This window comes from Syngnathus typhle, linkage group LG17, assembly GCF_033458585.1.
Source record: "Syngnathus typhle isolate RoL2023-S1 ecotype Sweden linkage group LG17, RoL_Styp_1.0, whole genome shotgun sequence".
Lineage (NCBI taxonomy): Eukaryota > Metazoa > Chordata > Actinopteri > Syngnathiformes > Syngnathidae > Syngnathus > Syngnathus typhle.
Genome location: NC_083754.1, coordinates 1507519 through 1519230, shown reverse-complemented (window position 1 = coordinate 1519230; position 11712 = coordinate 1507519). Strand labels below are relative to the sequence as shown.

Here is an 11712-nt window from a genome sequence, read left to right as displayed (position 1 = left end):
AACATAGCATTGTTTTACAAGCCCCGCCCTGTTCACAAGCCCCGCCCTCTTAACAATCCCCGCCCATTGCTTGGCGAGAGCTCCTCTGTGATTGGCCACGCCTCACGTCCGTCTAATGCCAAACACTGTCCCCTTAGCAGCACTATAAAAGAAATTATGGAGCGAGAAAGGCACCGCTGTTTCAAGGTCCCCTCTCTCCACTGTCTTCTGTACCACGCGATCAAATTTGAGGGGCGCTGGGATGATGATTGTTGTTGTTGTTGGTGGTGGGGTTTGCAAGACGACCCCCACGCTCACTATTTCCACGCTGATTAGAATGCAGAAGGGTCAAAAGGCTGCTGCAGTGCTTTGATTGTCATTTACAGCATCTGCAATATATTAACTTGCGTTTTCAAACGGTTATATGACCGCTTTTCACCTTTTACTGGAGCCTTCACATGCAAATGGAAGGTGACGCAGCGCCGCCGCATGTCGCAGTCAGTGCTTCCTCAAATTTGCACCCAGAGAGGTGGAAAATGTTGTTTTATTTTTGCTTATGCACGAGCCAATCCCGAAACTTGTCACTGCGCGCGCTCCCCACCCTCTCCATCTTTCCACTGCCACTGAAGCTCCGCGAGTGCTCGCGTAATGCAGTTCCAACAAATGTTGATTAAAAAATCCGACACGGTTTCAAGCTCCCCCTGTCACTCCTCCCTTGGCGACTCCTCCAACCCCTCCTCTCTTGGCAGTGTCGGTTTCAAGGCGATCCTCCCTCCCTCCGGTAGCGGGATGCTGCGAGTCCACCAAGAGAGAACCGCATCCTGCTTCGCCAATAAACCGAGGGATAACCAACGCGACGAGATCACGCCTCGTCGCAAAAAAAGGACAACCTATCCTGGATGAGGTAGAACTAGAGGCTGATCAAGCGGAGCCCTCGCGGCGGGGACGATCACCGTCAACATGCAGGAACCGGGGAGGCTGGGATCAGATGTGTGGCGATGTCCTGCGCTGAGCCCTCCGAGGGGGGCTTTTGTTCTGCTCCCTCCAGCCGAGAATCCAGACAATGGGTGCAGATTAGGGTCCCATTGTTGCTCTCTTCACCCCACAAACACTTGGCAGGTTTCATCTTCTCCTTGTTTTCTTGTCAAACATTGCAGCGATGGTCTTAGCTCCACTTTGGAGGTGCATGGGTGCAGCTTTATGCAACGGTTTAGACATGATGCATCCTATTTATTGTGACTCTTGGGAACACATGAATCTGCAGTGTAGAACCGCAACCATTGTGTAACCTTCTCACAGCAAGCGTGCCAAGGAAACCAAACCGTCACTTTTGTAAGATGATGTAAGGCTCTCATATTACACTCAAGGTTATACAGTGGAACATAGGATAGCCTTCCTCTTTTCTGCATTTTTCTTTTCTTCTTTCACACCCCTTACACAAATTCTTCTCGAGTATTAATCGTGCACAAATGCTTTTTCATGTCGGTAAGTAAAAGTCACAAGCAGCACTTGTAAAAGTAACACTTTAATGAAACCCCCTCTCAGAATAATATTGTGTTGGGTTGGTCAATACATGGTAAATGATTAGAGTCGGTGACAAGAATATCTGATTGGGCATGTGGCTGCATGAAGCCACAGGGGACAGAGCACAGAGGCAGCATTGATTCATTCGGTTCGGTTGGGGGGGGGGGGGGTCGCTGCTCTCTGGAAAGGACGTGTAAATAAATAAATACAGGAAGATGTGTCCCCTGCATAAGCACCCACCCCGTAGTTCATAATAAAGCCAGAGGAGACACATTTGCACTTCTTTTTTTTTTACAAGCACGGGAGCAGCAATAAATAACACATCTTATAAGTGACCCCACCCATTCTGCTCACACACTTCCTTCACCATGCATCTCATGCTCCAGTCCGTACCGTTATTGTTATTGAAGCAAGTACCACTGCATTGCAGCACGACTAATCTGAGGAAGCACGGCGTTTTTCTTTCCAAATGGGCTGAAAGATACAAAACACATGAATTGAATAAACAGGAGGGACACCAACCCCCCCATATGAAGCAATTCAACATTCATATACTGGTCTCATGGGGTAGCTGTCAATCACCAGATGGTGCCTTGCAGGGTTTTACTGGAGGTGGGTGCGGTGCGGTGCGGTGCGGTGGTGCTGGAGAACTAACACACACACACACGGTCGCACTGAGTAGTCATGTAATAAAAATATATAGCGATACTTCATTTGTATCAAGTGTAGAAAATTGACAGTTGCATGTTTGGTCTTGTGTTCCTGTCGGTGCACCGTCACAGCTCTGAGAAAGCACAGGGGGGTTCCTGAAAAAGCGACAATCGGCAAACCGCAACACATATCGTGCTGCGGTGCGGTGCGCTACAGTCGTCAAAAGCTTTACTTCCTGATATTCTTTCCATTTTCTTTTATTTGCTCCCAATTTCCCATTAGGTTTGTGTTTCTTCTAATCCTCATTGCTGCTGTAATTATCTTCAACACGCTGCTTCCATGACTGTCTTATCGTTGCCAGGCAACAGATAGATATTAGACTTTCCAGCTCACTGCTTTTAGCTTTGAAAGCTGCGAGAATCAAGACACTCAATCGGGAATCATCAGTACCAAATAACTAAGGCCCATAAGCAATCTATTTGTTCCAATTTAACATTCTCTAGTAGTGATGGCTCTCATGCAGTGTGCAGTGGATTAATAGACTGTTTTTGGTCACTTAACATAGATCGGCCGGCAGGCAGGTCACTCTGTCAAACAAAACCACTGCTGCTACTTTGCATGAGGCAGACGACTATTTACGCTCATTTAGCCCAAATCGTCAATGAAAGGAATATGCGTGTTTTGGGAATGTGGAAGAGTGCAGCAAAAACCTACCCAAGTACATGCAGGTCAAACACAGCAACTCCAAAATTGGGACATACAATGGAGGAGCCCAGGGCAAAAAAAGTGGAGCAAGGCTAAGCAAGTTTACTATTCTTGGAGCTTCACATCTGCTTGCTAGCATTTAATCCAATTAGTGTTTAGAAACACTTCACTGAGGAGGGTGCAATTTCTACATTGAATATATAGCCTTGAGACAAACTTGAGGAAAAGCAACAGCATTATTGTTCGGCCTTCTTCTACCAAAACACGGTCCGTGTGGTGCATTAGCGCCATCTGGTGGTGGAAAGGAGTACTGCATGTTCATCGATTTTGCAGATGAAACAAATAAATCGACGACCACACCAAATTGTCATTGCGTTTTAAAAAAAAAATTATAGGTGGAGCACACCAGAAACGTACACTACACGCCCCAGCAAGCACCGTTCCCCCCACTCGTGAGTGTTTTGCTGGCGGGGCAGTAAAAGGATATGAGGGGGGGGGAAGCAGTCTCAGCACAATCATAGGGCGGTGGGGGGGGGCTGCAGTGGAATAGAATCCATTTCCAATAGTGAAAGCCACTTCACACACAGGCTAAGTGAATGCAGACGCCATCCTGCATGGATGAACTCCGAAAAGCAACACACAAAGCTCTAGCTGCTATATAAATGCGCGGCCACGTCCTTTTGGGTTTGCTCATCAGCCATCTGGGATGATCATATAGCATCAGGGTTACTGCAGCGGTACCGTTCTTCATAAGATGTGTTATTCGAGCTATTGTTGGATGCGATGAGGGTGTGGGTATGGTCATCCATCTTTGTAAAATGTCATTTGCCACCGTTCGTGTTGTGCCGTTTTCTACTGAATGCATTGATGCTTTAAGTCAGAACCATTCACGGACATTAGGTTTCGATTTTTATAATTGCACCTCGTCTGACAGTAGGGTACTTAATACTGTATTGAGCAGGGATATAATCTATAGCGCTACCGGGTGGTCAAATTATGCAACTACATGCATCACGTGACCGCTGAAGTGAGAGTCTAATAGAATTCGGGTGTAGTCCTCCAGTTTAATCTATGTTCTCCAGTATAGCTTTACTCTGTACTGGCCTAAGGTGTGTATTGTATTTTTTAAGAGTTGCCTGTTTGCAAAGATGAGTTTGACCAATTAAAATTGCATGAAATGTTTTGCACACAAATTAGAATAAAAACAGCAAGACAGTTTCTGGTCTGAACACATGTGCACTTTATTGGGATAGTCAGTGTATTCGTCTGGCACCCCACCACCTCTGGACCCCTTGCCCCACCACCCTGGGGATGAAACTGCCAACAGGGGGAAGAACAGGTCACAACTGGGTTTTGCATAACAAAAAGAAAAAAAAAAAAAAAACAGGACTAAGATATTTTTAAGGCTGAAAGTACAAAAACCCAGACATAATTTACATACAAGCGATACTACCACCATGTTAAGTATGCACCAACCCACTGGGCAGCCTTCACAGAGGCGAATACGTGTCTGGACAACGCAGTTACCATTTTGAAAACATGTCGTAATGCAGTTAAACAGACATTTGGAATGACTCAAAGAAATACATGTACATTTAAGTCCCCAGATGCAACCGGGGTGCTTTATTGAACCTTGCCAAAACACATTACTGTCACCATCGTTCCAGTTTCGTTTTTTTTTTTTTAATCCTGAGTCAAGCGCCAAAAACTAACAGAAGCCATGCCAGTGAATTGGTCAACAGGCTCTGCGCTTGAATATGTATGAGAATGTTGTGGTCGTTTTGCACAGAGCTGAAAATGTTGGGCATTTGGTCGGGGGGAGGGGAGGAGGAACAGTCTCTTTAGAAGCATTTGCGGTGGACGATGGAGGGGCCGGACTCGTCGTACTCCTGCTTGCTGATCCACATCTGCTGGAAGGTGGACAGAGAGGCCAGGATGGAGCCTCCGATCCAGACGGAGTATTTGCGCTCAGGTGGGGCAATGATCTGCGCAGAGGAAGACGCAAAATGACAGTTAGCCTCCGGCAAATTTTCAATTGCATTTTGACTACAAGAGCAATGTCCTCACCTTGATCTTCATGGTGGATGGGGCCAGGGCTGTGATCTCCTTCTGCATCCTGTCGGCAATGCCGGGGTACATGGTGGTACCGCCGGACAGCACAGTGTTGGCGTACAGGTCCTTACGGATATCGACATCGCACTTCATGATGCTGTTGTAGGTGGTCTCGTGGATGCCACAGGACTCCATACCTAAGAGCGCAAGCAATGGTTAGTGGGAGAACCCACTCGAGATGCAAGTCAGGCTTCGACTGTGAACATACCAAGGAAGGAAGGCTGGAAGAGCGCCTCGGGGCAACGGAACCTCTCATTGCCGATGGTGATGACCTGTCCGTCGGGCAGCTCGTAGCTCTTCTCCAGGGAGGAGGAGGCGGCGGCAGTGCCCATCTCCTGCTCGAAGTCCAGGGCGACGTAGCACAGCTTCTCCTTGATGTCACGCACGATTTCCCTCTCGGCCGTGGTGGTGAAGGAGTAGCCGCGCTCGGTCAGGATCTTCATGAGGTAGTCTGTGAGGTCGCGGCCAGCCAAGTCCAGACGCAGGATGGCGTGGGGCAGGGCGTAACCCTCGTAGATGGGCACTGTGTGGGTCACACCATCACCGGAGTCCATGACGATACCGGTGGTACGACCGGAAGCGTACAGGGACAGCACGGCCTGGATGGCGACGTACATGGCAGGGGTGTTGAAGGTCTCGAACATGATCTGCAGGGGTAGAAGAGGACAAGTTGAGAATGGCGCTCATTATCCTTTCGTTAACCTTTGGTGACCACTGCATTTCTACATGCAATAAAAAAGTGAGGATCAGACTCTAGTTAGTAGAAACAAGGTGCAGAAAAGATCATTCCGTCACACTTGTGCATGTCACGCTACAACAACATGTTCAGCTAAAGAAAGACATTCAAGAGACCTGTTGATGACAGATCATCTCATAGAAAGATCCTGGAGAGAAGGAAGGTCAATTAAGATCAAATTGGAGGGAGAGGAAATGTGGTGAATTCCTAACGTGTCTTGCGTTCATACCTGGGTCATCTTCTCCCTGTTGGCTTTGGGGTTCAGGGGGGCCTCTGTGAGCAGGACGGGGTGCTCCTCAGGGGCAACTCTCAGCTCGTTGTAGAAGGTGTGATGCCAGATCTTCTCCATGTCATCCCAGTTGGTCACAATACCGTGCTCAATGGGGTACTTCAGGGTGAGGATACCCCTCTTGCTCTGGGCCTCGTCACCAACGTAGCTGTCCTTCTGTCCCATGCCGACCATGACTCCCTGAAAACAAAAAGCCAAACATTACTACCGATGCCATAAACATTTTGGATTATTCTTCATCTAGACAAATTCGTGTCGCTCACCTGATGCCTGGGGCGGCCGACAATGGAGGGGAAGACAGCACGAGGAGCGTCATCGCCAGCGAATCCGGCTTTGCACATTCCGGATCCGTTGTCAACAACCAGTGCGGCAATTTCATCTTCCATGGCTGAACTGCAAAGAAGGGGGGAAAAAAAACAAAAAGCCATTAGCACCCAAGCAGATCCCGAGCTCCTTCCTGATTTGTCACCCCTGCCACTTCCTGCTTGCGTAAGAACGTGACACACAAACTGCCACTAGGGGGAGCGCACGAGCCAAATTCTTGTGGCCAGACAAAAGGAAGTGGCGCTGTGTGCTCTTGTTACCATATAAGGGCATGGCTCGGGTTTTGAGCTGCTTTGCCGCTACCGCCGCCATGGCGCAAAGCCAGGGCGTACTGAGATCACTCAACTGGTACTGCGGCGACCACTCCCTCAATCCATTGTTACGTCGTCCCTCTCTCGTTGCCCCTTTTTTGGGGGGAGGGGGATTATCTAGTAACTCAATAACCTGTCATCACTCATTGCTACGCTTAGGAAATATTTTTGGGAAGTTGACGCCATCTAACTGTAGCCGAGTCATGCTCTTGAATTAAGTCAAGACCATGCCATTTCCCCGAAAGCCACGCCTTAAAACAATTGACTTGAAATGTTACCTTATTTTTGCAGTCTGAATCACAAATTACACGGTGAACGCACAGACGTTGATTAAAACGGCCAAGAAGTAGCAGGAAGCGAAACTCTTTGAACTGATGACGACTAAAGGGCGGTGGCAGGTAGCACGATGGCGGCGCGCTAAGCTAAAAATGCTAAAGTAGGTCACACCCCGCTGCAACGCGCACAAAGGAGCAGCCGGGGTCCAGACACCCAATTAATAAGCACGACGACAACCATTAAGCCGGAAAACCCCCAGACCGGATACTTGCAAGGTTACGACGTTAAATACACGTTAAGCCACCGCTTAACGCAACTCACAAGGTTGCATTCATCATAAGCCGGTTACAAAGCTGATTCAAAAGTGCAGCCAAGCCAAGGCCGGCTAGAGCTAGCTGTTGGCCTTGAAGATCAGTTGGAAATTTTCAAATTAAAGATAAAAGCGAAAAATAGGCACTAAACACTGGCTTGACTAATTCAAACTTTGATCTGCCTTAAGTTATATAGTGTGCAGACAATAGAGCCTCGTGGTACCAAACAGTTGTCAAACTCGTTATACGACTTAAAATATTTGGCACAAGATAAGCATAGCATCGTAAGTAGACAGAAAACAAACAACATTGTGTTTCTTTACCTTTAGGTGGGGGGGTTTTCGCTTTAAGGAAAGATGTTTCAGGCAAATGATATCCCGCACAAGCTGCGTGTGACGGTGCTCAGAGTGAATGAGCTAGGGCTGGGATCGCGGCTTTTATACCGCCTTCGCGGCCCGGCTCATGCCATATAAGGTAAACTTTGGGAATCGCGCTTTCTCATTGGTCCAGCGTCATGCACCGGGCACGTCGCGTGCACGTCGCGCTGCACTGGGCGCTAGCGATTTGAGGGCGACGAGAAAGAGGGAGGCGATCATGGCTGAAGGCTTGAAGAAAAACCAAGTGGCAATGGATTGATGTGGACAACATAGCTAGCATAATCCCGCCATTAGAGCATTTGACACGTTTCACAAGCATGAAGGGGTCATTTTCACATCAAGTGGACAAGACTGCAAAGTCTCAATCAGATTGATCATGAGCTGATGCTGGTTACTGTGCGCTCTTGCAAAGCTGGCATGGGGTCACTGTGGTCGGTCTCACAGTGAGACAGCATCTCCGTCCGGGTGACTCCATTAGAGGGTGACTCGGGAATGACCACATTTGGAGGCCACCCCCTTTCACCTCTATGCCAAGGCCAGCCTGCCTCTCTGCCTCCCTGCCTGCTTGCTTGCTTGCGGCTAATTCTCAATGAAAGCTATCTGCATGATATTTCCATTTCAAGCCGTTTGAAATCATTGCTAGACACAGCCCTTCGATCTGGTACCCCAAGTGCAATCACAGCCAGGCAACAAAGCATCGACTTTACGACCTCCATCTTTTTAACACTTCCTCTTCCTCTCACTGCATTGCAACCATTTCAATGCCTTGTCCAACACTATTTCTCTTTGCGTCAAGCTAGTTTTAAATTGATATGATAATTGGACCATGAAGCTTCCTTCGAATCAGCAACAGTACAAGCCAAGGGAAAACCGCACACAGACAATCTTTGGCACAATAATGACCAATCTCGAGTTAACCCTGTAGGCCGCAGACTAGCGTTAAGTTTAGGGGTAGAAAGAGACATGTTTAAGATGGCCAGAGGTCTACGGGGAGCACATATTGATTTACAGGCCTTCAAGTCGCTAGTTGACCCACTACTGCAATAATCCTATAATGTTATGGGGATGCTATTAATGTGACTTGTGATCATGACAAACGCTGAGAAGAGGATTCCTCCTCTGAGTAAAAAGGATTGGCTGGCAAATGTTTAACCAGGCAAGAGGGAGTGCCCCCGAGGTTTCCACGGATATGTGCGTGACTCATTCGAGCCCACTTTGATAATAATATTAGAGTCCCTGAAAAAAAGGACATTTTGTTACTCGGTGAGTGTTAGCAATAAGGCCTGGGTGCTATTTATACATGAAAGTGGTGTGCTATCAGCTCCTCTTCAAGAGAATTTGATCCATCCAAGTGTTGGGCCCAAGTGGACTCTTCTCGCGTGTCATAACAGTGTGTGAGAATATTTACAAGCTGACTGCCCGCTGACGTCCCTTGCCCCCAACCTGCTCTGGGTAAAGCAGCAGAATATTTCAGCAGTTTACACAAGCCAGCCAGTCAAATGTGTTGAATGGCCACTTGTTGGTGATTGCAATGAAATGAACTGGGGCTCTGGTACATACATTTATTTCATGACAGGTGATTTGTCACGTTAATGTGTAACAAAACACGTGTATTGATACGTGTGCGCCGCAACTCAAAGGGCAACAGCCAATAATAAGCACAAGCCCATTCTGATGACAGTGCACGTGTTTGGATTCTGACAGCAAAGTGAGCCTCGCTTTGTCAGCCAAACAATATATAACCAACGACAAGAGCCGCAGACGCCCGCACAAACAAATATGCGGTGCGGCTCCAATACCGAAACAGTTTCACAGTGATTTATTGAAATGGATGTTGCGACACCCTCGTGCCGGGTCATCAGCTTGAGTCAAGCAAACTAACCAGCTTGGCAGCCAGTACATTCATTCACTGCCACTCCCTGCCTCACGTCACGCACTTGGTCGTAGTTTGCTGTTCTTCTGCAATGGCAGCCGGCTCTTTGATATCAGTATTTTTATAATATAAAAGAAAATATAATGTATAAGAAAATTTATTTACACAATGTTCTATGCTACTAGTCAATAACAAAACATTCGGATTAATATTGCCTTTGTGATATGAATTAAGTGGAAATCCACCTTGGGGGGGCGGCCATTTTGCCACTTGCTGTTGACTGAAAATGTCATCACAGCTCGTGAACGTCACGGCCAAACCCAGAAAACAGGTGAGTCGTGATTGCTCATTACGCTGAGCCCTTGGGCACCGTGATGTCATTTTCAGTCCACAGCAAGTTGTAAAATGAGATATGACTTGCTTGTGCAAACAAAAAAAAATCCCAATTTGTGACAGATTTTATGAGTCTGATTTGAACCCAATTGCACCAATCTCAGGACTTTTTTTTCTTTCCTCATTCAAAGTACTGACTCAATTTCAACACTTGAATGTTGCAAAGCAAGCAAGGAAGTTGCTGCAGGCCTGCCTTATGCAAAGTAACCAAGTCACCTATTGTTTGCCATCTGTGGCTGGTCACAGAGAAATGCCGCCTCACTCGCCCCCTTCCTCCCTCCCTCTTTGTGAAACAAGCCAATAGATCGGTTCTCTGCAGCGTCATTGATCCGTGGGGTCACCACGGCAATAGTCTTACACCAAAGCATGGGCCAGTTACCAGCTGTGCGTACGTGTCTGCCAGCTGGCTTGGAGTTGCTTTCTACAATAGGATTAGCTCCCCATTTACAGCCCAAATTGATCGACCACCACCACCACCACCTCTTTACGCCAAAGACATCAAAGCTGTATCAAGGAAATCAGTCAGCGTATTTCTTTGAATCAAAGCATAAACGTATAAACTTTCATCACATGAATTAGGCCAAATCTGCTTTAACCTTTGATTTTTTTAAAAACAATATTATATAATCATATGACTTGTAGTATGTGACCCGCTTTTGTGAACCAAACTAATGTAAGCGCTTAACGCCTTGGTTCCGCATAAAGTCACAATTCTTGCTCTTGTGTTCCTTATTCCTCAATGTCCACTTGACTTCCTCCCACTGCTCAAGAGCTCCGATTGGCTAAAAGCGAAGCCTTTGGGTACCTTTTAAGGCTCACAAGTAAACCTGATGACAGAACAACTTAATCTATCGCAACCCCAAGCAAACTCAAATGCATTGAGCCGTGTTGAAAAGAACACCGTTTTTTATCATATGTACACATGTAACGGAGAACATAGTAATGTTATGGATGAGTGAGCACACACACACACACACACACACACAGCATGGTGTGGCGAACAAGATGCCTATGTATTCTCTGCCATCTGTCTCCATTGGAAATACTTTTTTTTTTTTCACATGCTAGCATTCCTTCTTGATCTTGATCAACATGTCATCATCAGCATGCCTTGTTCAGCAGCACCAATCAGCAAGTGACACCATCCAGTGTGCTGTTCACTTTTCAAAGCATCATAGGCCCTGGCTTTGTATGAAAGCAATCAAACACATCACTAACAACCAAAGTTCCTTGACATAACTTCAGCTTGATGGGCCGTCATAAATAAATAAACAAAATGTATATTTGAACTTTCATCTATTCAATTTGTTCACTAATAGTCACAATGTACATATAATGTGTTGCATAATATCCAGCTTCTGCAAAACCCAGGGCGTAAACGCTAAGCTCAGAAAGTCCCGATTTCCGAGGCACATTGAATGCATCATAAAAAGTAACGCTTTGCGGTTCTCAATTTTTGCAGTTTGAATGAACAGGACGCTGTGCTCTGATTGGCTGACTGTGCCTGCCATATAAGGAAATGGCAGCAGCGGTCCTAAAGCGGAAGTGGAGAACTGGCGCCCTGCCTCCAAGCAAAGCGTGTCATTCCAGCATTTTCGACATCTTTTTCTGCGCAAATGCTAAGCTTGTCTAATTAAAAAAAATAAAAATAAAAAATCTCCCCATGACATTCATCCTTTATGTGATTCAAAGTCACGTGTTGATTTAATAACAGCAGCCATTTTAGTTGAGTGGATTACACAAAAGCTACATTTTTACAGCTGAGGAGGAGACAAAGTCTGAATTGAGCAATAGAACATTGTGATTGGAGTAACTACTGTAATTGCCTGTGGAAGTTGTGACCATGGAAGA

The 11712-nt window shown here is 46.6% G+C and overlaps 1 protein-coding gene across 2 annotated transcripts; it reads right to left on the bottom strand.

Moving 5' to 3' along the window:
* Positions 1 to 4449: 4449 nt before the first annotated feature.
* actb2 (actin, beta 2) lies at positions 4450 to 7702 on the bottom strand. Of its 2 annotated transcripts, XM_061303872.1 has the most exons (6): positions 7542 to 7702; positions 6260 to 6389; positions 5937 to 6176; positions 5180 to 5618; positions 4927 to 5108; positions 4450 to 4844 (listed from the first exon to the last, which is right to left on the bottom strand). In XM_061303872.1, the coding sequence occupies exons 2-6, from the start codon at positions 6380 to 6382 to the stop codon at positions 4701 to 4703; spliced, it is 1128 nt and encodes a 375-aa protein (XP_061159856.1). In that variant the 5' UTR covers positions 6383 to 6389; positions 7542 to 7702; the 3' UTR covers positions 4450 to 4700. The 2 variants fall into 2 exon arrangements, with proteins under 2 accessions (XP_061159856.1, XP_061159857.1); XM_061303873.1 differs by lacking the exons at positions 6260 to 6389; positions 7542 to 7702 and adding an exon at positions 5824 to 5855 and having other exon boundaries at positions 5937 to 6069.
* Positions 7703 to 11712: the final 4010 nt, after the last annotated feature.